General features: G+C 57.4%; 1 protein-coding gene across 1 annotated transcript; it reads left to right on the forward strand.

Moving 5' to 3' along the window:
• Positions 1–362: 362 nt before the first annotated feature.
• Positions 363–23,487, forward strand: POLR2A (RNA polymerase II subunit A). Its single transcript, XM_045490236.1, has 29 exons — positions 363–873; positions 9,710–9,842; positions 9,959–10,095; positions 10,203–10,376; positions 10,486–10,767; positions 11,012–11,173; positions 11,272–11,492; positions 11,629–11,761; positions 12,243–12,367; positions 12,466–12,676; positions 13,273–13,482; positions 13,619–13,787; positions 13,957–14,051; positions 14,161–14,364; positions 14,491–14,713; positions 15,387–15,570; positions 15,958–16,129; positions 16,222–16,327; positions 16,423–16,628; positions 18,315–18,539; positions 18,677–18,923; positions 19,173–19,273; positions 20,155–20,259; positions 20,347–20,529; positions 20,711–20,914; positions 21,108–21,294; positions 21,388–21,501; positions 21,654–21,803; positions 21,909–23,487. The coding sequence occupies exons 1-29, from the start codon at positions 781–783 to the stop codon at positions 23,063–23,065; spliced, it is 5,913 nt and encodes a 1,970-aa protein (XP_045346192.1). The 5' UTR covers positions 363–780; the 3' UTR covers positions 23,066–23,487.
• The last annotated feature ends 2,005 nt before the right edge of the window (positions 23,488–25,492 follow it).

Consider the following 25,492-nt stretch of genomic DNA (forward strand, 5'->3'; position numbering starts at 1 on the left):
CGCCTCCCTCATTACCGATTCGCCGAACAGACCATTTTCCAGCGGGAGGGGGGGAGACTTTTGCTGAAGACGAAAGCACAGTCCAAACTAGAATAAAAGCGGCCTATATTTCCCCTAGATCCTTCACACCTTAAATCTCGGCCTGGAGGGAAGCAGAAAGGGGAGGCGGCGGGGTAAAAAAAAAAAAAGTCCCCCTCCCCCTTGTCGCTTCAAAAGGCCGCCCAACCCGGGTGCCGGGGAGGGAGGACCAACGACTCGAGCGCGCGCTCCGTGCAGGCCGGCGCAGGCGACCCCGTAGCGCAAGGGAGGGCGGGAAAGGAAGGGGCGGGGATGCAGGGGCGAATCTATAAAGGGCGTCATTCGGCCAGTTCGCTCCTCAGAAGCGCCGAGAGCGCGGCCGGGACGGTTGGAGAAGAAGGCGGCTCCCGGAAGGGGGAGAGACAAACTGCCGTAACCTCTGCCGTTCAGGAGCCTGGTTACTTATTTATTCGTTACCCTTTTTCTTCTTCCTCCCCCCGAAACCTTTTCCTTTCCCCCTCCCTCTTTTTTTTTCCTTTTTGGGAGACGAAAAATCTCCGGAAAGGGGGAGGAGAGCTCCTTTCGCTCCTTTTCACTTCCCCGCCTTCTTCCCTCCCCCACCTTTCCCTCCTCCGGCTTTTTCCTCCCAACTCGGGGAGGTCCTTCCCGGTGGCCGCCCCGACGGGGTCTGAGCACCTAGGCGGAGGCGGCGCAGGGTTTTTGTAGAGAGGTTTGCGCCTGCGCAGCGCGCCCGCCTCCGCGATGCACGGGGGTGGCCCCCCCTCCGGGGACAGCGCATGCCCGCTGCGCACCATCAAGCGAGTGCAGTTCGGAGTCCTCAGTCCGGATGAACTGGTAAGCGGCCTGCCCTCCCTCTGCGCTCTGCCGCGCCGCGGGCGGGGCTCCACGGTGGCCTGGGGGACGGGCCTCGAGCACGGGCCGCCGGGGCGGACTGGTCGCAGCCGGGAGGGAGTAGATGCAGAAGGACTTCTGGGGGGGGTGGGGGGGGAGGCTTTTCAAGTTTGGATACGAAGCCGGACCCCAGATCTTTTTCTCCTCTCCCCTTCTGCAAGTATGAATTGAACGCCTGTCGTGGGATAGACGCAGAGCAGACACTAAGCACATAAATGAATGAACGAGGGGATTCCGTTAATGGCGAGTACTTTGAATGGAGTGAAGCGGTGCGCGCTGCCAGGAGGTGTGAAGTTCCTGTAGATGGGGTAGTGTCAGGGTCCACAGGCCCTACCTGGGGAGGTGACATTACCTGGATGAGGAGAAGCAGCCAGTAGTCTAGGCCACAAATTGGGGGACAAGAGCTCTTCAGACAGAGGAAACAGCAGGTGCAAAGGGCCTGAGGGAGGCATGAATTTGGTGTGGCCCCAGGGGCTTCAAAGAATTGTGTGTGTGTGACTGGGGTTCAGCCGAGTGAGGACAGTTGTGGAAATGGGCTGGAGAAGCATGAGACCGGGCAGGTCAGGTGAGATGTTGGAAATCATGGTAAGGAATCCTGGGGTTTAATTCTATTTTTCATAGGAAGCCATTGGAGAATTAGAAGTAGGAGAGGGACATCAAGTTTACGTGGGAAAAAAAAAAAAAACAAAAAAACCCAAAACGGACTACTCCTACTTCGGTTGCCCTGTGAAGAACCCATTGCCGAGGAAGAGGAGGGCTAAGAAGGGAAGCAGGAGAGATCAGGGAGGAGGGGAGTTCTGGGGGGGAACTGTTGGTGACTTGGACTCCTTTGTGGAGGGAACTGGAGGGAGCCTGTGGGCTGGAGAGAATGGAGTTGAATGGCTGTGTTTGTGGATGGAGATCGTTTTGCTGGAGGACAGGGCTCAGCCACGTGAATTGAAAGTTGTGTCAGGAGTCAGGACCTCATAAACGCACCATTCCAAAGAAATTCCAGGTGGAGTTAAGGTTTAAGTCTAGAAAGATAAACTAGGAAGCCCTAGAGACATACAGAAGCCTTGTGGGGGCCGATTCCGGGGACAGAACCCCTCAATAGGAATGAATGAATTACAGGCGGGGCACATGGTAGGCACTGAGCTAAGCATTTTATATACAGGGAAGAGCCGGGCACGTTTCACTACTTGAAAATAAGAGGTGCTTCTCTTTATCGGAGGCACCGGGGACAGCTAAAAAGCAGATTGGGAAACAGTATTTGCACGGTGATAGACGAGGTCAGATTTCTTAATACACAAGGAACGTTTATAAACCAGCAAGGAAAGCACACACCTGTTAGGCAAGCAGAAAAAGGATACAAACAGTTCACGGAAGTAGTGCAAGTGGCCAATAAAAAATATTCAGCTTACTAATAAAAACATGCAAATTTAGATGAAGTGTTTTTTTCTTTATCTGCTTGTTCTCTGCTGGCCCAAATCCTGGGAAATGAGCACGCTTAGCCGCTGTTGGTAGGAGGCTAATAAACTGGTGTCGCCTTTTTGGAGGACCGTCTGACAAGTTGATGTTGTTTAATATGCATATACCTTGCTCCGGCCCTACCGCTTCTAAAAACGGATCCTGAAATGAAAACCTCTTTAATTTCTCCTCTTGAGCGTGCCCCTCCCCGGGTCTTGCCCGGTTCGCCAAGCGCCTCTACCATTCACCCACTTCCTCGGGCCAGAAACCCAAAAGCCGTCTTTGATTCCTCGCCTTCTCACAACTTCCACTTGGTCCGTCTGCCAGTCTGTCAGCTCTGCCTTTCAAAATAGGCCTGGAATCCAGCCATTTGTGACCATCTCCATCTGGACCGGCAGGGTCCGCGCCGCCCTCGTCTTTCCGGGCAGTAGCCCCGGCTGCTAGCTGTTCCTTCTGCGGTGCGCAGAGCGGCTAGAGAGCTCTTTTTCCCCGGGCTCTTCCCTGCGCCCAGTCCTCTCCGAAGGGTCCGAGTGGCTTACTCTGACCTGCGGGGTCCTGCATTACCTGCCCCCTGCCTGCCTCTCCAGCTCCTCGCCAGACTCCTCTTTCGCTCTTTAACCACACCCAGGTACCCATTCTTCCAACAGTATGAGTTCATTCCTGCCTCTTTATTATTCACGGCTCCTGCTGCTTAGGGCATTGCCCGCAGCTCCCCAGGCTTCTGCCTTTCCGTCTGTGTGTTCTCTGCTCAGATGGCCTATAGTTACGGGGTGCTTTCCTGACCTGTGCATTTCTAACCCCTGGCTCTTGGCTTTCTCATTTTTTTTTCTTTTTAAATAATCTCGACACCCAATGTGGGGCCCGAATTTACAACCCCGAGATCAAGAGTTATGTGCTCCGCCGACTGAGCCAGCCAGGCACCCCTCTAACCCATGGTCTTGACCTTATTTTACCTCCATAGCCTGTCACAACCTGAAAGGATTAGTTTTTCTGTTCCTCGCTTCCTCAGGAGGATGTAAATTTTGTGAGGGACCTTGTATTCACCTCTATAACGTCAGCCTCTCAAATCGTGCCCAGCACATAATCCTGGTGTGTAATTAGAGCCCGTTAAATGAATGAGAGAATGAAATAATTGCCAAGTTCACAAAGATATGTGTGGGAGGATTTTTATCACAATGTCGTTTGACAAGGATATTGTTTGAAATTATAAATTGCCTAGATATTTACTGATAGGAATCTTAGGGAGTAACTCTGGGCGTGTATTCCTAGAAGAGAAAAGATCTTCCCGTTAGGCTGAGTTCCCTGTTCCCCAGACTGTGCTGAGCCACCTCGGCGAACTCTCAGGGGCCCAGTGAGGGGTTTTAAATTTTCAGGAGAAGCGCCAGAGCTCAGCTCCACGTGTCTGATGTCTTGGGAGTTTGGAGTTCCTGGTAGCTGCCTTTCAGCGTTAGATGGCGCCAGATCCCTTTCAGTGACGTCATATCTTTGGGAAGCTGGGTTTTTAGCAGCTGCTAATAGATACAGGGGGAAAAAAATCAGTCTAGAGCAAGAAATCGGGGTGGTGCTGACCAATCTGGTTCCAAGATCTGCCAAGTAGTACCGTGCCCAACAGGTGTCGTAAGTAATTGTGGTTATCTAGGAAATAAAAATGTTTTTCTTTCTAAAATATTGGAATCTTTTTCTCAATTTATGTGTATTGTTTCAAATGGCTATTGAGTCGGTAGGATATAGATGTTTAGTGAGTTGTTTGGATTTAGGTACTTAGTAAGTGGATCTCTCTTGGCCCAGGGAGTGCTGTGAAAATTACTGAGACACCAAGGGCACTAGGAACCAATAAAGTTTAGGAATCGGATAAACGTTACTGAGCAGTGTGCAGAATGAGACCCTGTTTATGTAAAAATAGGAACATAGTTGCATTTTATTTTTTTATTTTATTTTATTTTATTTTATTTTATTTTTCAACGTTTTATGTATTTTTGGGACAGAGAGAGACAGAGCATGAACGGGGGAGGGGCAGAGAGAGAGGGAGTCACAGAATCGGAAACAGGCTCCAGGCTCTGAGCCATTAGCCCAGAGCCCGACGCGGGGCTCCAACTCACGGACCGCGAGATCGTGACCTGGCTGAAGTCGGACGCTTAACCGACTGCGCCACCCAGGCGCCCCTTATTTTTTTTATTTTATTTTATTTTATTTTTTTTTTTTTTAATTTTTTTTTTTTCAACGTTTATCTATCTTTGGGACAGAGAGAGACAGAGCATGAACGGGGGAGGGGCAGAGAGAGAGGGAGTCACAGAATCGGAAACAGGCTCCAGGCTCTGAGCCATTAGCCCAGAGCCCGACGCGGGGCTCCAACTCACGGACCGCGAGATCGTGACCTGGCTGAAGTCGGACGCTTAACCGACTGCGCCACCCAGGCGCCCCTTATTTTTTTTATTTTATTTTATTTTATTTTATTTTTTTTTTTTTTAATTTTTTTTTTTTCAACGTTTATCTATCTTTGGGACAGAGAGAGACAGAGCATGAACGGGGGAGGGGCAGAGAGAGAGGGAGACACAGAATCGGAAACAGGCTCCAGGCTCTGAGCCATCAGCCCAGAGCCTGACGCGGGGCTCGAACTCATGGGCCGCGAGATCGTGACCTGGCTGAAGTCGGACGCCCACCCGACTGCGCCACCCAGGCGCCCCTATTTTTTTTATTTTAAAAAAATGTCAAGGTTTTTTCATTTTAGAAAGACAGCGTGACTGGGGGATGGGCAGAGACACACACACACACACACACACACACACTCACACTCACACACAGAATCCGAAGCAGCTCCAGGCTCTGAGCTGTCAGCCCAGAGCCAGATGCACGAACCTGAGAGATCGTGACCTGAGCCATCCAGGTGCCCCGGAACATACTTGCATTTTAAAAAGCGTGTGGCAGGCCAGCTGCTCGCAAAACTGGACGGGGGTGGGGGGGGTCATCTCTGGTGGGCAGGCTTATGGGAAAGTGATTTTACCCTGCATGGCTTGCAGTTTATATAGTGCTCTTGTAGTTTGAGGGAATAACAGCTCCACTTCGGGTAGGAGGACCAGCGGGCAAGGGACCTCTTATGGAGCAGGTAGTATTTAAGAGTAGGGCTGTGTGTCGAGGTACTGAGGGCTCTTAGAATGGCTGTAAGACGGGGCGCCTGGGTCGCTCGGTCGGTTAAGCGTCCGACTCTCGGTTTCAGCTCAGGTCGTGATCTCGCGGTTTTGTGAGTTCGAGCCCCACCTCAGGCTGTGTGCTGACGGTGCAGAGCCTGCTTAGGATTCTCTCTCCCCCTCCTCTTGCTTCTCCCCTACTCACGCTGTCTCTGTCTCAAAATAAAGAAATAACCTTAAAAAAAAAAAATGGCCGTAAGAAAGAGCTGCTCTCTCGGCCATTGTGGCGGGTTTGGATGTTGCGGAGTGAGGGCGAGGACGCAAGGAGGGCTGGCGCTGGGACTTTCCTGCAAAGCTGGTACCAAGTCAGGGGAGACGAGTGCTCCGTTACATGTGACAAGATTGGCTCCTTTTCGTTAAAAGCAGCCATCTGCCAGGAAGAGTATAACTTTATTTATTTACACCTCAACTTACTCCAAGAAGGATTTAAAACAGTAATAGATTCTGATACGTGTGGGTTATGTCGGCGGATCAGAAGCTTATTCTCGTCCTCACGTTATTTATAATCTAAGGAAGGACTTCCTGTTCTTGCAGCAGCTACTTGCTGAGCCCTATCACATGCTGGCCACTGTGCAACATGATCCTTGCCCTCAAGGACTGCGGGCCGGTGCGAGAGACGGGAGGAAACAAGGAAAGACGGCGGCCGAGCACCTCTTGGGGGGTGGACGAGGCCAGGGACAGCTCAGTGACCATTACGGAGAGGGGACATTGGATTGGATCTTAAAGAACGGAAAGAAGTGTACCGGGAAGGGGGCATGTGAAGGAGAGGAATTTTGAGAGATCTCTGTGGTTGGAGCATAGATGTCGCGGGGGCAGGGCGGGTACCGCATCTGTACAAGTGGCCCAAAGCCCAGTTCCAAGGACGAGTGTTTTCTTCTTTCCTTCCTTCCTTCCTTCCTTGCCTCCCTTCCCTCCCTCCTTTCTCTTTCTTTCTTTCTTTCTTTCTTTCTTTCTTTCTTTCTTTCTTTCTTTCTTTCTTTCTTTCTTTCATGTTTATTTATTTTGAGAGAACACACATGCAGGTTGGGGAGGGGGAGAGAAAGAGAGAGAGAGAATCCCAAGCAGGCTCTGCACTGTCAGCTCAGAGCCCGACGCGGGGCTCAATCTCACAAACCATGAGATCGTGACCTGAGCCAAGATCAAGAGACAGATGCCTAACCGACTGAGCCACGCAGGCGCCCCTCCAAGTGTGTTTCTCTAAAGGCAGAGAAAAGAGAATGAGTGTTTCCTGAGACTCTGTGGCAGGCTTCTGTTCTGTGACCTCAGGGCCACCCTCTGGGACCAGCCACCCCCTCAGGAGCCTACCCCTTACGTAGGTCATGAGAACCAGGGTTTGGATGAAAGGCTGCGGGCTGATGTCATGTATATGTATAATCCAAAATGAAGTGTGTTACCTTCTGGTAGGGAGATATTCCAGAACATTCCAGGACAGCCCCCAGCTGCTTCCCAATACCAGCAAGCAGAATAGTCCTTGCAGGTGGGTGGCTTGGTGGGCTTGGGCTCGGAGCAGAGAAAGCCACAGAGTTTTGAGCTGGGTCGCCCTGAGCTCTCTAGTGACCCTTGTGGCAGCCAGAGTCAGGCCCGCTTCTGCTTTCCTGCGTTTCCTTCAAGGTGAGCAGAGCCTTTGGTTTTCTCACAAGACACGATGCAGCTGAAGGGGTTCCAGCTCTGGGAATCCAGTCACCCCAGCCTTGTCCTCCTGATGAACGTTGTGGGTGCTCAGAGCCTTCTCAGCCTCACATCAGTAGACCGTTAGGTTTCTGCTCAGCATGGCTGGTCAGACCCGTTATGAGGGGATCGCGGGCTTGGCTGGCAGGGGCCAGTCTTTTTTCCAAGTTCTTTGAACACACTTCCCTGTACCGGGGGGTCCTGAGCGGTGGAGTTCCGTCTCACAAACATTCATTAGGGGCCGTGGGATCCAGGACGAGAGAGAAATGCTGTCTGCCGAGTGATGCTTATAATCTGTGGGAAGACAGACCCCCCCCCCAGTAGGTCATTTGATTGCATTAGGAGAGGTGCAGTGGGAGAGGGGTTATGGAAGCCTAGAGGAGGGGTGCCGGTCTGTCTTGGGGAGGCTCTGGAAAGGCTTTCTGGGAGAAGCAATGCCTGAGCTGGGTCTTTAAATAGCAATTTGCCTTGTGGGGAAGGGCCTTCCAGAAGACAATGAGGAGGGCAGCACACGTGCTGGCGGATGGGGAGACCGCAGGGGCGTCTGTTACCCAGGTGGGAAGAGAAAGGAAGGTAGAAACATCATAAAACCCATTTCGTAAGCTCTGCTTCCTCCTACTGAGCTTGGATGTCATTCCGAGGACAGGAGGGTACAAAGATCAGATTTCCGTTTTAAGAGGAGCACCCCACGTGTGTGGACGGATTGACGAGAGGCAGGCTGGCCACTGAAGGAATGCTCTGATGTAGACGGCAAAGGAAAGGCCTGACCTGAGGCCGGGCTTGTGGGGTTGGAGAAGAGGGGCGAGATTCAGAACCCGTTTAGGAGGTGAAAGTGACCAGAGCTTGCCGAGTGATTAGATCATGAGCGCTGTCATTTACTGAGCACCTGTCACGTGCTGGGCTTAAGCAGGTAAACGAAGTTGCATAGTTGGTAAATGGTGGAGCCAGGGTTGCCAACCAGAGGTCTCCGGCCCCAGCCCGTGCTCTCTCAACCATTTTGTGCCTGAGGGTGAGGAAGGGCAGGTACTGGCTTCTGACGTGAGTGCCCCCTCTTAGGTGGGAAGGATATGAGGCTTGGTGAGGCGGCCCACCTGCCGAGTGTCACAGGCCCACAAGCTCAGACTGGCCGGCTCCGCTGGCTCGGGCAGAGTGCAGCTCCTTGGTCCGTCTGGCGTGGTTTCGGGGACTTGGTGGTGGCCGTAGTGGAAGGAGGTGGAGTCGCCACGTTGTGCCGGTTAGAACCCACTGTCCGTTTTCTCGGCATGATGCACCAGAAAGGACGCACAGGTGATCCTGGCCCCGTTCCTTTCTAGCCCCGTGTCCTTGGGCCCCTCAGTGTTGTAATCTGTAAAGTGGGACTGTGGTGCCTGTCGGTCAGCTGTGAAGAGACGACCAGTCAGCCAGTGTTGTGCTTGCCACCGGGAAGCTGCACCCCAGAGCTTAGGTGCTTACCGGGCCGCGGGACGGACTGTGATTGGCCCACGGAGGCCTGGGTCCGACTTCCGGTGGCTCCTGGAGGTAGAGGCCTTGGACAAGTCCCTTCACGCAGCCTCCGGTGTCTCCTGTCTAAGGACAGGGCCTCATTCCTGGAAGATGAGCAGTTAGGGTTAGACAGACAAGGTGTACTGAGCGCGGTTGGTGCCGGCCTGAAGCTGACGTGCTGATCAAAGCTTTTATTAGGTTTGAATTCGCTCTGGAAGTCGAGTGGGCCAAACCCAGCTCATTGCAAAGCCCTTGGTTTTCAGGGTGTGAAAAGTAAAGGTTTCCTTAGCCCGCCTCTCGCCCAGGGCAGAGACCTCTTCTCTAACACACACAGGCCTCTGAACTCCTCTGTCCCCCGCTCCCGCCCCTGTCAGCATCCCACCCCGGTTTCTGCCTCCCTCTCCTGGGGCGCCTGGGTACACTTCTCCAGATCATTCTCACCGACCTTCCACTCCCACACCTGCCTGTCCCGTCTTCCCACGAGCTGTCCATCTGAAGAGGAAGGGTTCTGAAGAGCTGGCCAGGCCCTTGTTGGGGAGGAGGTGACAAGGATGAGAGCCGGTTATTCGGCAGGCCACGTCTCGGGGCAGGACATGTGCACTGTCACGGCGGGGTGCCATACAGAGGGGTTGCTGCCAGGGGCTCAGATTCTGGGCTTGTTTTCAGCTTTGGGGATGCATCCTGTGGATGCCAGAGACCAGGAATTCGGTCTGGAGGGGTGTCTGGAGCTTGAGTCCAAGAGCTAGCCAGCTTCTCTGGGGGCTGGGGTCCACGGCCCGCTAGTGTGAGCGCCCCCTCCCACTCTGGCAGTGCCTGGGACCCCGATACTCTGGCTCTGTCACTCGCAGAGGAGCACACACACTGATGCCCTGTTCCCCTCACCCCGGGCTATACCCGGCTCTTTCTGCTCTGGGTAGTTGGGGTTCTTCGAGGCCTTAGCATATGAAAGCTGGAAAGTAGGAATCCTATTTAGTTGTTATTGGTCTTTTTCTCTGTAGAAACGAATGTCCGTGACCGAGGGGGGTATCAAATACCCCGAGACGACTGAGGGAGGCCGCCCCAAGCTTGGGGGGCTGATGGATCCAAGGCAGGGGGTGATCGAGCGGACTGGCCGCTGCCAGACCTGTGCAGGTGAGTGCTGGGGGGCTGGCGCGGCGCCCCAAAGGGAGCAGGAGGCTGGGCTCCTTGGACCCCGGCCTGAGGGTGGACACCTGGGGACCTGGTCTCTGAGGTGTGTCCCCCCACAGGAAACATGACAGAGTGCCCTGGCCACTTTGGCCACATTGAGCTGGCCAAACCTGTGTTTCACGTGGGCTTCCTGGTGAAGACGATGAAAGTTCTGCGCTGTGTCTGCTTCTTCTGCTCCAAACTTCTCGTGGACTCTGTGAGTGGGGCGGGGGGGGGGGGGGGGGCGGCCCTGGCCCCAGGGGAGGGGATGCCTGGGGGGGCCGAGGAGCAGGCCCAACCGACCCTGCTCTGCCGTGTCCTCAGAACAACCCAAAGATCAAGGACATTCTGGCCAAGTCCAAGGGGCAGCCCAAGAAGCGGCTCACACACGTGTACGACCTGTGCAAGGGCAAGAACATCTGCGAGGGCGGAGAGGAGATGGACAATAAGTTCGGTGTGGAGCAGCCGGAGGGCGACGAGGACCTGGCCAAGGAGAAGGTAGCGGCCGTCGGGGACGCCGCGCGGGAAGGGGGGGCGGCAGAAGACACCGGGGGGACACAGAGGCACCGGCACCTCCCGGCTCTGACGGCCCCCCTCTGTCTGGAAGGGCCACGGTGGCTGCGGGCGGTACCAGCCCAGGATCCGGCGCTCCGGCCTCGAGCTGTATGCAGAGTGGAAGCACGTCAACGAGGACTCGCAGGAGAAGAAGATCCTGCTGAGTCCCGAGCGCGTGCACGAGATCTTCAAGCGCATCTCCGACGAGGAGTGTTTCGTGCTGGGCATGGAGCCCCGCTTCGCGCGGCCCGAGTGGATGATCGTTACGGTGCTGCCCGTGCCCCCGCTGTCCGTGCGGCCCGCCGTCGTGATGCAGGGCTCCGCCCGCAACCAGGTCGGCGGCCCGGGGACCCTGCCTGTCCGGGGGGGGTGGGGGGGGACAGGGAACAGCGCGGGTGCGGGCGTGCAGGGGTGACCGCCGCTTGCTAGTCGTGCGCCTTTCAACGAGGCCCTTAATGCGGTGACGGTCACAGAGGTGCCTCTGTACCTGGGAGAGGAGGGATGGGCAGGGCCCGCCCGCCCGGGGGGGAGGGAGACCCCGAGCGCCTGGCGGTGAGGACGCCGACTTTCCGCCGCAGGACGACCTGACGCACAAGCTGGCCGACATCGTGAAGATCAACAACCAGCTGCGGCGGAACGAGCAGAACGGCGCGGCGGCACATGTCATCGCCGAGGACGTGAAGCTCCTCCAGTTCCACGTGGCCACCATGGTGGACAACGAGCTGCCCGGCCTGCCCCGCGTGAGTCCGCACGCCCCCCGCCTGCCCTGCGCCCCTGCGTCCCTGCCCCGGAGGAGGGGCTGTGCTGACTGCGGCCGCCTCCCTGTGTGTCCTCACAGGCCATGCAGAAGTCCGGACGCCCCCTCAAGTCCCTGAAGCAGCGGTTGAAGGGCAAGGAGGGCCGGGTCCGGGGGAACCTGATGGGCAAGCGAGTGGACTTCTCGGCCCGCACCGTCATCACCCCCGACCCCAACCTCTCCATCGACCAGGTCGGCGTGCCCCGCTCCATCGCTGCCAACATGACTTTTGCGGAGATCGTCACGCCCTTCAACATCGACAGGTGGGCTCCGCGTTGGGACCCTGCCGGGAGGGCTGTGGACACGCGAGGGGAGTGGGCCCGCACCGAGAGCTCCGGTTGAGTGTGGCAGCGGGGGCTCCTGGGAGGTGTGTGTTCATCGTGCCTCTGTCCTCCTTAGACTTCAGGAGCTGGTGCGCAGGGGGAACAGCCAGTACCCGGGCGCCAAGTACATCATCCGGGACAACGGCGATCGTATCGACCTGCGTTTCCACCCCAAGCCCAGTGACCTTCACCTGCAGACCGGCTACAAGGCACGTGACAGGCCAGGGCCTCTGTCCCCTGAGCAGGAAGCTCTCTGGCAGGGGGGCCCTGGGGGCGGGGGGATCCTGTCTTCTTGGTTAGGATCCAGATGCGTGGAGACTCTGAGACTGCCGCCTCCTAGTGGAGCCAGAGCTGCTGGCCGTGGGCATCTGGGGTGGGGGTCGCATAAACCCAAGCGCAGCGCGAGGGGTGTATGTGGCAGGGAAGGGAGATCCAGGGGAGGAACAGAACAGGAGGCTTCGTGTCCAGGGTCTCTGGGCTTTCTCTCACAGCTGAGTTCCCTGAGGCTGGTGGATAACTGTGCCTTGTCATCGCTGATAACCTGGCCCGAAGCTTGTGGTTGACACGTGTTCCATGTGAAATTAACCCCACGGTGTCGTCTGTTTCCACGTGTAGAGCATTTCAGGCCCGCGGTCCTGTCCTCCCACTCACAGCGCCTTCCCTAAGACCTGTCCACACTTCCCCCGACAGGTGGAGCGGCACATGTGCGACGGAGACATTGTTATCTTCAACCGGCAGCCGACTTTGCACAAAATGTCCATGATGGGGCATCGGGTCCGCATCCTGCCCTGGTCGACTTTCCGCTTGAATCTGAGGTCAGCGCCCTGGCTGAGGGAGGCAGGCGGGGCCGGGCTGCTCCCTGACGCCTCCCTGCAGGCGTCTTCCTGACCCCGGCTTCCGTCTGTCACCACAGCGTGACAACTCCGTACAATGCTGATTTTGACGGGGACGAGATGAACTTGCACCTGCCACAGTCTCTGGAGACCCGGGCGGAGATCCAGGAGCTCGCCATGGTGCCACGCATGATTGTCACCCCCCAGAGCAATCGCCCCGTCATGGGCATCGTGCAGGACACGCTCACCGCAGTGCGCAAATTCACAAAGAGAGACGTCTTCTTGGAGCGGGTGTGTGCCCCTGGGGAGGGAGCCCGACTCGGGACGGGCAGAGGGGCCCCAGGGCGGCGAGGGGATGATTGGGAGGGAGGGCCAGGACTCTTGCCTTGACTCGTGTCACACGGACCTGCATGTGAGGCAGAAGGAAAATGAGGTCAGGCGGATCACGGGCCGAAACGTTTACCACTTGAGCTCGCTGTTCGATTCGTTTTTTGTTCGTTTCTTTTTGAGAGCGAGAGAGCATGAGTGGGGAGGGGCAGAGAGAGAAGGAGCCGGAGGAGCCGAGGCAGGGCTCCACCCTGACCGCATCGAGCCTGACACGGGGCTCAAACTCATGAACCGCGAGGTCATGACCTGAGCCGAAGTTGGACACAACTGACAGCCACCCGGGCACCCCGGTTACTTCCTAATTATTTAAAGTAATTTGTACTTATTGTTTAAAAGAGGAAAAACCCAAAATCTAGCTATCGTATTTTCAATTAAAATTTTGGAAAACACTTCCTGGCATCTCTCTGCCTCCAGAATCTGGCTGTCACCCTTGGGCAGGTGACATTCTCAAGAGCGGGGCCTGCAGTTCTGAAGTCTGTTGGCCTGCTCTTCCCTCCCAGGGTGAGGTGATGAACCTCTTGATGTTCCTGTCCACGTGGGACGGGAAGGTCCCACAGCCAGCCATTCTGAAGCCCCGTCCCCTGTGGACGGGCAAGCAGATCTTCTCCCTCATCATACCGGGCCACATCAACTGCATCCGCACCCACAGCACCCATCCCGACGATGAGGACAGTGGTCCCTACAAGCACATCTCTCCCGGGGACACCAAGGTAGGACCTGGTCTCTGCGTGTGTGGAAACAGCATTCGGACCTGGCCGCCACATTGCCTCTTGGCCTTCTGGCTGAAATCCGTGGGATTTCCAGGGGAGCCGCTGCAGGGGCCTTGAGAGGGTGCTTTGTGCACAGGTGGTGGTGGAGAACGGGGAGCTGATCATGGGCATCTTGTGTAAGAAGTCCCTGGGCACGTCTGCTGGCTCGCTGGTCCACATCTCGTACCTGGAGATGGGTCACGACATCACTCGCCTCTTCTACTCCAACATTCAGACCGTCATTAACAACTGGCTGCTCATCGAGGGTGAGTAGAAAGCTCTAGCAAACCTGCTTTGAATCCTTACTCCGTCTTTTTACTGCTCTTCTCCAGCCTTTTCTCTTCCCTGCTTGGATTTGGCACTCTCTTGGCTGTGATTCCATCCCAGGTCTTTGGGGAGCCCTCAGAGGGTGTTGATGCTTCTCCTTCTCCCTAGGTCATACCATTGGCATCGGGGACTCCATTGCGGACTCTAAAACTTACCAGGACATTCAGAACACGATCAAGAAGGCCAAGCAGGATGTGATAGAGGTGGGCAGAACACTCAGAGACTTTGAACGTGATGTCCGCGAGAGCCCAGCGGGTGTGAGGGAAGGGGAGTAGGACGGGCACTGAGGTCTGCCCCCGCCCACGTACCCAGGTCATCGAGAAGGCTCATAACAATGAGCTGGAGCCCACCCCGGGGAATACTCTGCGGCAGACGTTTGAGAACCAGGTGAACCGCATTCTCAACGACGCCCGAGACAAGACCGGCTCCTCCGCCCAGAAGTCCCTGTCTGAATACAACAACTTCAAGTCTATGGTCGTGTCCGGGGCCAAAGGTTCCAAGATCAACATCTCCCAGGTGGGGAGCCCCGTCTTTCCAGATCTGGGCCGCAGAGAAGGCTGGGAGCGGCGGAGGGGGGTAGTGCGGGGAGCCCCCGCTCCTGGTGCAGAGGGCGCCGGGTGAACCCCGCCTCTCACTTCCCAGGTCATCGCCGTCGTCGGGCAGCAGAACGTGGAGGGCAAGCGGATCCCGTTCGGCTTCAAGCACCGGACCCTGCCCCACTTCATCAAGGACGACTACGGGCCCGAGAGCCGAGGCTTCGTGGAGAACTCCTACCTGGCCGGCCTCACGCCCACCGAGTTCTTTTTCCATGCCATGGGGGGTCGCGAGGGGCTCATCGACACCGCTGTCAAGACAGCTGAGACTGGTGAGGCCTTCGGGCCCGTGCGTATCGGTCGGGGCCGGGGTGGGGGGGGGGCGAGCGCAGGGCGTGGAGGGAGGGGTAGGCGTTCTCCTGGACATGTGGTTTGTCCCTCGTGGGGGGAACGGCAGCCACAGCCAGGGAGTCGCCCCCGTGTGACGGCCCTGCAGCCTTCCATGTGCAGGGGAGGAGCTCGGGGTCTCTGTCGTGCACTGTGACGCAGGGGCTGGTTCCTAGGGCGCTCTTCTGGGCCCCGTCCGGTGGCTGGTTCCTAAGGGACTCTTCCGGGCCCCGTCCGGTGGCTGGTTCCTAAGGGACTCTTCTGGGCCCCGTCCGGTGGCTGGTTCCTAAGGGACTCTTCTGGGCCCCGTCCGGTGGCTGGTTCCTAAGGGACTCTTCTGGGCCCCGTCCGGTGGCTGGTTCCTAAGGGACTCTTCTGGGCCCCGTCCGGTGGCTGGTTCCTAAGGGACTCTTCTGGGCCCGGTTCCGGGTGGTGGTAGGCTCGGCTTTCACGGAGAGGCCTCGGGGACCAGGGGGCTACCGGCTGCCCCCTCTGAGGTTCGGGTGGGCTAAGGCCCTTGGGCCGCCGGCAGGGCTCACTCTGAGAGAGGCTCTTCGGGCCACGTGTTCGCCTCATTGCCCTGCGGCCCGTGGTGAGGCCCCGGTGACCTTCTTGCAGGGTACATCCAGCGGCGGCTCATCAAGTCCATGGAGTCGGTGATGGTGAAGTACGATGCCACCGTGCGCAACTCCATCAACCAGGTGGTGCAGCTCCGCTACGGCGAGGACGGCCTGGCCGGCGAGAGCGTCGAGTTCCAGAACCTGGCCACCCTCAAGCCGTCCAACAAGGCTTTTGAGAAGAAGTGAGGAGGAGGCAGGGGGTGGTTCTCGCCTCCCGGGGAGCCCCCCTCCCTGCACACAGACTGCTCGCCTGGACTGTGCCTCGCAGGCAGCTCGATCCCCCAGAGCCCCACGCCCACCCGGGTGACGGACGCCGTGTGGTGGGAGTGGGTGGGTGGGTGGGTGGGGAACAGACCTGAGACCCGGCCCCGGCCCGTGCCCGATGACCCGACAGAGCAAACCCAGACGGGCTGCCCCACCCCAGGTCCTTTTTGCAGTTTCCCTGCCCGAGAGTCTCGCCTCCACAGCCCCGTTGTGCAGACCTTGCCCCTTCAGGAGCCTCGGTGCCCCGGACAGGGGTCAGGCCCTGGGCCCGCCTGCCCCTTGACGCCACCTCCTGCCGCATGCAGGTTCCGCTTCGATTACACCAACGAGAGGGCCCTGCGGCGGACTCTGCAGGAGGACCTGGTGAAGGACGTGCTGAGCAACGCGCACATTCAGAACGAGCTGGAGCGCGAATTTGAGCGGATGCGTGAGGATCGGGAGGTGCTCAGGGTCATCTTCCCAACTGGCGACAGCAAGGTACGCGTGGGTGGGAAGGCTGGGCTGGCGAGCTGCCGCCCCCGAGAGAGTGTGCCCACTCGCGACCCTCGCTCCCTCTCGTCCTCCCACAGGTGGTCCTCCCCTGCAACCTGCTGCGCATGATCTGGAACGCTCAGAAGATCTTCCACATCAACCCTCGCCTCCCCTCCGACCTGCACCCCATCAAGGTCGTAGAGGGTGAGTAGCCGCTCTGGGGTCTCCGGGCCGGGCGGGGGGACAGGAGGGAGCTGGGCCCCGGTCCGCCACTTCTTTACCTCCTTTGGCCGTCCCAGGAGTCAAGGAATTGAGCAAGAAGCTGGTGATCGTGAATGGGGACGACCCCCTGAGCCGGCAAGCCCAGGAGAACGCCACGCTTCTCTTCAACATCCACCTGCGCTCCACGCTCTGCTCCCGCCGCATGGCCGAGGAGTTCCGGCTCAGCGGGGAGGCCTTCGACTGGCTGCTCGGAGAGATCGAGTCCAAGTTCAACCAAGCCATCGTGAGTGGTGTTCTCAGCCTTGCTCTTCTCCTTTGACCTGCTGACGCGTCTGGGCTCTGAGAGCAGCCCCCCCACCCCCCGCCGGTGACGGCCCTTGTTCGTGGAGGGGCTGCTTCAGTTCTTGGCGGTCTCGAGACCACCGGGCGACTTGGGAGCCCCATGTTTCAGACGCGAAAACTGGGCCTTGGAGGGACAGAGTGACCACTCCAGGACAGGCAGTTGTACAAGAAAGAAGCTGCGTGGTTGCGCTATGAAATGGGAGGGTTGTTCTTTATTTTCTTCGAGTGCCTGCCGTGTGCCGAATTCCAGTTTAGGTGGAGGTAGGGCATCGGGGAGAGTGAGCAAGACAGCAACTAGGTATACTACCCGTGGTTTTGTTTTTTTTTTTTAACTTTATTTATTTAGAGAGCATGAGTGGGAGAGGGGCAGAGAGAGGAAGAGAGAGAATCCCAGGCAGACCCCGCATTGTCAGCACAGAGCCCCACGTGAGGCTCAAACTCATGGTCGTGAGATCATGACCTGAGCAGAAATGAAGAGTCAGACGCCTGACTGACTGAGCCAGCCAGGCGCCACACCGTCACTGTCTTTAAGGATTTTACAGAGTAGTGGGAAGAGAGAAGCGTTACAATTATAGGCGTACTTCCAAATATATTTGACGTAAATCCAGTATCCGAGGATACCAGCAAGAAAATAAGAAGACAATCCCGAGCAGGAGGAAACATTTGCAAATCACATACGTGACAAGGTTGTATATGAAAAATACACAAAGGACTATTGAGAGTCAGCAACAAAAAGAAAAATGTCAAAGGATTAGAGTAGACCTTTCCCCTGAAGAGTTCACGTAAGTGAGCAGTACACACGTGAAGAGATGCTCGACGTCCTCAGCTGTCAAGGAACTGTGGGTGAAAGCCACGGTGAGCTACCCCCACGAGTTCACGCCCCACGAGTTTAGGATGGCTACAGTGGGGAATAAAGGGACGGCGGGCGCGGATGTGGAGGAATCCGAAGTCTCCTGGACCGCTGCTGGGGATCAGGGCCCGCTGCTCCTCTCCAGGTGGGACACAGAGTTCCCGTTTGAACCAGCAGTCCCACTAGGAGTGTCCCCAAGAGACTGTGGAGTGTGTGTCCACAAGACCCAGTACAAGTGTTCAGGGCCCCATCATTCCTAATAGCCAGGCGGTGGAAACAGGCCGAAAGTCCATCCACTGACGAATGGGTAAACCAAAGTGCTAAACCCGTACAAAGGAATATTATTCTGTGATGAAAGCCGTGAGGGGCCCAGCCATCAGAAGACGACACGGTAACTTGTATCTAAGTGAAAGGAGTCGGTCTGAAAAGGCTACGTACCGTATGATTCGCGTCGAAGGGTTAAATTTGATGTGCTCTTAACCTCGATGACAACTGGGAGCTTCCTATTCGGAAAACTGCTATAGAGTGAACATTTAGCCTGTAATGTTGGCGTCCTTTAGAAATGGGGGTTTTGGGTGGGAGAGCCTTTTTCTGGGTGTGCACCCCCTGGGGGCAAACGTGTGTCACTTGAGGCACTGAGGAAGGGAGGGGTATGCGGGACTCCACTTTAAGTCTCTGCCTCGTGCAGACGCCTCTGTCCCCGTCCTGACTGCGTCTCGTTCTCGGCCAGAAGGGAGGGGTTTGCTGATTCTGATGCTGGCCTTTCTTACTCCGCAGGCCCATCCCGGGGAGATGGTGGGGGCCCTGGCTGCACAGTCCCTTGGAGAACCTGCCACCCAGATGACCTTGAACACCTTCCACTACGCCGGTGTGTCTGCCAAGAACGTGACCCTGGGCGTGCCGCGACTCAAGGAGCTGATCAACATTTCCAAGAAACCAAAGACCCCGTCACTCACGGTCTTCCTGCTGGGCCAGTCTGCTCGGGACGCCGAGAGGGCCAAGGTAGGGGGTGGGTCGGTGGACTTCCTGGCAGGATGAAAAGGAGAACTCTCATCCTGGAATAACTCCTCTCTACAGAGGGTTTGGAGGGGTCTTTGGAGCCACCCACGTGCCGTGTCATCAATCCCTCTTTGTCCCAGGACATCCTGTGCCGCCTGGAGCATACGACGTTGAGGAAGGTGACCGCCAACACAGCCATCTACTACGACCCCAACCCTCAGAGCACAGTGGTGGCCGAGGACCAGGAGTGGGTGAACGTCTACTATGAGATGCCTGACTTTGACGTGGCCCGAATCTCCCCCTGGCTTTTGCGGGTGGAGCTGGACCGGAAGCACATGACTGACCGGAAGCTGACCATGGAGCAGATTGCCGAAAAGATCAATGCCGGTGAGGCGGCGGGGGCAGGCCCGGCTCGGGGTCCTGCCTGGGCTCCCCGTCTGTCACGTCACCGCCCGCCCATCCCCAGCGAGCCACCCTCCCTCTGTGCCTTCCGTGCTCAGTGTTTCCCCCCCTTCTAGACAGTTCTGTGAGAGGGAGGAGAAGCCAGAAGGAGCCCCGTCTGGGAGGGCAGTGGATGCACAGTGACTGCGAGGTGTGGTCGCGGCCGTCTTTCTCACGGTACTTCCTCCCCACCAGGTTTTGGCGATGACTTGAATTGCATCTTTAACGATGATAACGCAGAGAAGCTGGTGCTGCGCATCCGCATCATGAACAGCGACGAGAACAAGATGCAGGAGGTAACGGACGCCCTAGGGGATCGGCAGCGTCGGGTGTGAAAGGCTGTGAAGCCTCGTTCGGGCCAGAGAAGTCCCGATGGAAGCGTTGAGGGACCAGGCACGCCGGCTGCCGTAGGGATGGGGAGTGGGGGAGTAGCAGGGATTCCCAGACTTTTAGCCGCAGAAGCCTTGGAAAACCGGGGCAGCGGCCCTGTCGAAAAAACAGATGGTGTCGAAGCAGGGGAGTCACTGGGCTTTCCTCACGGGAGGCTCCTGCATGAGGGCAGAGCCAGGGGCAGGTTGACAGCAAAATTGCCGTGTCCCGTGGAAGGTGGCATGCCAGCGGGTATCACAAGACCCAAGGAAATGTTGGACCGGTGACTTCCCTTCTGAGCACCGCTCCAAAAATGCTGTTCAGCATGTGGGGTGCCTGGTGTATTAATAACAAAAACTCAGAACTTACTGTCGAACCATCGGAGAGTAGACTCCAGGATTTTGACGTGTCTCGACATCTTATGCTCTAGATCTCCGTGAACGAGCTCATTTGTCCAGGAAGTAGCGGCCTGGGCAAGTAGTGAGTGCCATTAAGGCAGGGGGTGGTGCTGCTTGTGCAGTTACAGTCCTGGGGCCGTGTGTGCACAGATGCGCGCGCGCACACACACACACACACACACACACACACACACGGAAATTGTGTTAGGAGGGTGGAGTGTGGGTGCTTTTCCTTAGGTTTCTTTTATTAGGATCGTAAAAACACGATGAAAGGGAACTCAGTGGGACAGAGGGGGGCAGGGTCTGGCGCCTGACTCGACTCGTGGGTTCCCTGGGGGCGCTGAGGTTGGGCGTGAGTGAGCCCAGGACGCGATGAGGGTTCTGAGACTCTGGCTTCGCTCTTGGCACAGGAAGAGGAGGTGGTGGACAAGATGGACGACGACGTTTTCCTGCGCTGCATCGAGTCCAACATGCTGACGGACATGACCCTGCAGGGCATCGAGCAGATCAGCAAGGTCAGCCCTCCCGCCCCGTCCCGCCCCCAGTGAGCTCCCGCCCCGCCCCCCGCCCCCGCCCCCAGGGAGCTCACGCCATCCCCGCAGGTGTACATGCACCTGCCGCAGACGGACAACAAGAAGAAGATCATCATCACGGAGGACGGAGAATTCAAGGCCCTGCAGGAGTGGATCCTGGAGACCGACGGTGTGAGCCTGATGCGGGTGCTGAGTGAGAAGGACGTGGACCCTGTGCGCACCACGTCCAACGACATCGTGGAGATCTTCACGGTGAGCCGCTCGGGCCCGGAAGCTCCCGCGCCGCATCTCCTCGCTCAGCGTTATCCGTGCCCGAGTCCGCTGTTGAGTCTGGGCCGCACCGACTCCCGACTGTCCCTCCGGACGGGGGGCGGGGGGCAAGAGGAGAGCACGGTCACTCGGTCTTGACCCTTCACCCCCAACCCCGTGCCAGGTGCTGGGCATCGAAGCCGTGCGGAAGGCCTTGGAGCGAGAGCTCTACCACGTCATCTCCTTCGACGGTTCCTACGTCAATTACCGCCACTTGGCTCTCCTGTGTGATACCATGACCTGTCGTGGCCACTTGATGGCCATCACGCGACACGGGGTTAACCGCCAGGATACGGGACCTCTCATGAAATGCTCCTTTGAGGAAACGGTAATGGCGGAACGGAGCAGGGGCGGACAGAGGGGGCGGGAGGAGGGAGCGCCGTGGCAAGAGGGGAGGCGTTGCCGCTGCCCTTGCCCCGTCGGGCGGGCGGGCGGGGCGTGTGCGCCGGGGGCGGAGCGGCCGCGGAGCACTGGGAGTGGCGGGGCTCACGAGGGGGGGGGCCCGTCCTCCGGCCGTTCAGGTGGATGTGCTCATGGAAGCGGCCGCGCACGGCGAGAGCGACCCCATGAAGGGCGTGTCTGAGAACATCATGCTGGGCCAGCTCGCTCCGGCCGGCACCGGCTGCTTCGACCTCCTGCTCGACGCGGAGAAGTGCAAGTACGGCATGGAGATCCCCACCAACATCCCTGGCCTGGGGGCCGCCGGACGTGAGTAGGAGGGCGCGGGGGGCGGGGGGGGGGGGGGGACAGGCCGGTCCCCAGACCAGTGCTCACCGGTCCCCGTGCATCCTCCTCGCACAGCCACCGGCATGTTCTTCGGCTCGGCGCCCAGTCCCATGGGAGGGATCTCTCCGGCCATGACTCCCTGGAACCAGGGAGCCACTCCGGCCTATGGCGCCTGGTCTCCCAGTGTCGGTGAGTGACCCCGGCTGGCAGAGGGGCCCCCGGGGGGGTCACAGGAGGGTGAGGAGTCTCCGTGTCGGAAGGCGTGGGGTGGGGCAAGTTCGGGGGGGGGGGGGCTCCAGCTCTGGTTTTAATGGCTGTTTCCTCTGTCTGTCGCTCCACAGGAAGTGGGATGACCCCAGGGGCGGCTGGCTTCTCCCCTAGTGCTGCTTCGGATGCCAGCGGCTTCAGTCCAGGCTACTCCCCCGCGTGGTCCCCCACGCCAGGCTCGCCGGGCTCCCCGGGCCCCTCGAGCCCCTACATCCCCTCACCAGGTGAGCAGGCCCTGTCCGTGTGTGGGGGCCAAGTCCATTTCGTCCCGGTCCTTCCCTCCGGGTGACTCTCCCTCACGTGGCTCCTCTCGGCTTTTCCTCCTCCAGGCGGTGCCATGTCTCCTAGCTACTCACCCACGTCTCCTGCCTACGAGCCTCGCTCCCCCGGGGGCTACACACCCCAGAGCCCCTCCTACTCCCCTACCTCGCCCTCCTACTCCCCGACCTCTCCGTCCTACTCCCCCACCAGTCCTAACTATAGCCCCACGTCACCCAGCTACTCCCCAACCTCCCCCAGCTACTCTCCAACGTCTCCGAGCTACTCCCCGACTTCTCCCAGCTACTCCCCAACCTCTCCCAGCTATTCTCCCACTTCCCCGAGCTACTCTCCCACCTCTCCCAGCTACTCCCCCACCTCTCCCAGCTACTCTCCCACTTCTCCCAGCTACTCCCCGACCTCTCCCAGCTACTCCCCGACCTCTCCCAGCTACTCCCCCACCTCCCCCAGCTACTCCCCCACCTCCCCCAGCTATTCTCCCACATCCCCCAGCTACTCCCCAACATCCCCGAGCTACTCCCCGACCAGCCCTAACTACTCTCCGACCAGTCCCAATTATACCCCAACGTCCCCCAGCTATAGCCCAACATCACCCAGCTACTCCCCGACGAGCCCCAACTACACACCGACAAGCCCTAACTACAGCCCAACCTCTCCCAGCTACTCTCCGACTTCACCCAGCTACTCCCCGACCTCGCCAAGCTACTCCCCGTCAAGCCCACGATACACACCGCAGTCTCCGACCTACACCCCGAGCTCCCCCAGCTACAGCCCCAGCTCCCCCAGCTATAGCCCCACCTCGCCGAAGTATACCCCCACCAGTCCCTCTTACAGCCCCAGTTCCCCGGAGTACACCCCGACCTCCCCCAAGTACTCACCCACCAGCCCCAAGTACTCACCCACCTCCCCCAAGTACTCACCCACCAGCCCCACCTACTCACCTACCACCCCAAAATATTCCCCAACGTCTCCTACTTACTCGCCAACCTCTCCGGTCTATACCCCAACCTCCCCCAAGTACTCGCCTACCAGCCCCACCTACTCGCCCACCTCCCCCAAGTACTCGCCCACCAGCCCCACCTACTCGCCCACCTCCCCCAAAGGCTCCACCTACTCGCCCACCTCCCCCGGCTACTCGCCCACCAGCCCCACCTACAGCCTCACCAGCCCGGCCATCAGCCCAGACGACAGTGATGAGGAGAACTGAGGGTGAGCGGGGCGCAGCGGCCATCGGCCAGGGCGAAGGGCAGCCCGGGGGGTGCCCTCACGAGGCGCAGGCCCCCGGCCCGCCTCCCTTGTACATAGTTCTTGTGACGAAGTTCCTCGTTGACGTTCTGGTTCTGTTTCCGCTGGGGCTTCTTGTCTCGTTCTCCACTCGTGCTGTCTCAGAATCCACTCGCCTGGCTCTGGTGGTCTTCCTACCCCACCCACCCCGGGCCCGTCCCCGAATTGAGGATCCCTCCTTGCCTGTGGCTTGACTGGGGGTAAAGGGTATTTTAACTTCTCGGGGGTAGTTCCTGCTTTGGGTCATTCTATCTGATCCTATGGAAGAACAAAGCTAAAGCTGCCTTTCGTCTGTTATTTTATTTTTTTGAAGTTCAAATAAAGTTTACTAATTTTGGCCAAAAACGTGACGTTGAGTGCTTTACTGGGAGGCAGCTGTGTCTGGCCCACTCGCCTGGGCTGCTGCTGAGCGTGGGGACCCCTGCCCAGGCCGGGAAGAGGCGGGGAGACGCCCCCCCGAGGGTGCACGTATTCTCTGAACAAATACTGCCACGTGCTCCGCGGTGCTTTTTACCAGCTTGGTGGGCGAGCAGGTCAGGCCCTTGCCTGAGCTTAAAGCGTGTTCCACGTGACAGCTTTTTAACCCGTCTGCCTCTCCCGGTCCAGAGTTTGGACAAGGGCGGCAGCGTACGCGCCACGGAAGCAGAAAACGTCTTGCCCTTCAAGCCGCCACCAGGAGGCACGTTTTCTTTTGGTATTTTTCCTACACGTTTCTCAAGTCACTACTGACCAGTTTTTGTTTTGGCCTCCAACCAACGAGAAGGTTCTGGATGCCGTAATACGTTTGAAAACTAAAATTAAAGGATTTGGGAATAATTTATTGTTTTTGGCCACTTCGTATTTTTTTCATTAGTTTCTTGTTCATTTGGAGATCAACATTCCTCTGTCCTCTGCAAGTTATTTCCGCTTCACTTTGAATGTTTTAAATTCAACTTTTAAATTGAAGTATTTCAAAGAACGGTATCGGAAGTATTATGACCAAGATCTATTAACATCACCAAGATTATGTAGATGCCATTTGGGTATATTTAACCCCAATCTTAAGTTGTTTTGAAAGAAATGACTTCTTTCTTTTAAAGTTTTTTTTAACATTCATATTTGAGAGAGAGAGGGGGAGACACAGAATCCGAAGCAGGCTCCAGGCTCCAAGCCGTCAGCACAGAGCCCGTCGCGGGGCTCGAACCCACAAACTGTGAGATCATGACCTGAGCTGAAGTCGGACGCTCAACCGACTGAGCCGCCCAAGCGCCCCAGAAGTGACTAATTTTTATAAAAAGGGTATACGTTTCTTATAAAAGATCGAAACACTGTAGAAAGAAATGCCAAATCTTCCCAAATCCCACCACCAAAAACTGAGCGCCAGCACTTGGTGAATGTAAGTGCGGACGTCCCTCGGGTTGCGTAGGAAGAAAGGAGGTTGCACAGAAGTCATGTAAGAATAGGATTGTTTGCATACTGTCTGGATCTGGGCCGCTACAACCATACCGTAGGCTGGCTTATAAGCAACAGCGATTTCTCGAAACAGCTCCGGAGGCTGGGGAATCCAAGATCAAGGCAACTGACAGATTTGGTACCCACTGCGGGTTCATACGTGGCCATCTTCTCACTGCGTCCTCACGCTCAGAAGGGGCAGGGAGCCCTTGGGGGTCTTTTAGGAGACACCCCTCCCAAGAGGGCTTCACCCTCATGACCTAAGCGCCTCCCCAGAGCGCCACCTCCAAATAACGTTAGGGATTTGTTTTCAACGTGGGCATTTGGGGGAGACCAACATTCAGCACATGGCACATACTATTTAATAAACTCAATCATGTTTAAGAAGAAAACGCTTCGGCGAATTCATAAATCTCCACGAGAAATCTTCCTAAAAGGTCCCTCCCCATTAACATACGTGTGAAAACAAAACGAATGAATAAACGAAAGGCAGAATCAGACCCATAAATAGAACAAACATGGTGGCCAGAGGGGGTGAGGAAGGGGATGGTGGGTGGAGGGGAGGGGAGAGGCCCATCCAGGCTTCCAGTTCTGGAATGAAGAAGTCCTGGGGGATGAAAAGCAGCGTGGGAATTCTAGCCCCCGGTATCCTGCGGGGGCAGGAAGCAGCCACACTTGTGGAGAAGGCAACATAACGTATAGACACGTCCACTCACTACTGTGCACCTGACTTCAGTGGAACACTGCCAACTATGCTTCAGTTTAAAAAAGTAAACGGGGGGCGTCTGGGTGGCTCAGTCGGTTGAGCGTCCGACTCCGGCTCAGGTCAATGATCTCACGGTTCGTGGGTTCAAGCCCCGCGTCAGGCTCTGTGCTGACGGCTCGGAGCCTGGAGCCTGCTTCGGATTCTGTGTCTCCC

The sequence above is a fragment of the Leopardus geoffroyi genome, chromosome E1 (genome assembly GCF_018350155.1).
Source record: "Leopardus geoffroyi isolate Oge1 chromosome E1, O.geoffroyi_Oge1_pat1.0, whole genome shotgun sequence".
NCBI lineage: Eukaryota > Metazoa > Chordata > Mammalia > Carnivora > Felidae > Leopardus > Leopardus geoffroyi.

Excerpts from the sequence above, each read along its gene's own strand:
- POLR2A (XM_045490236.1), top strand. The coding sequence starts at position 781 with ATGCACGGGGGTGGCCCCCCCTCCGGGGACAGCGCATGCCCGCTGCGC. Across the intron at positions 874-9,709 it reads TCCTCAGTCCGGATGAACTG|AAACGAATGTCCGTGACCGA; the intron begins GTAAGCGGCCTG and ends TTTTCTCTGTAG. Across the intron at positions 16,130-16,221 it reads TCCCAACTGGCGACAGCAAG|GTGGTCCTCCCCTGCAACCT; the intron begins GTACGCGTGGGT and ends GTCCTCCCACAG.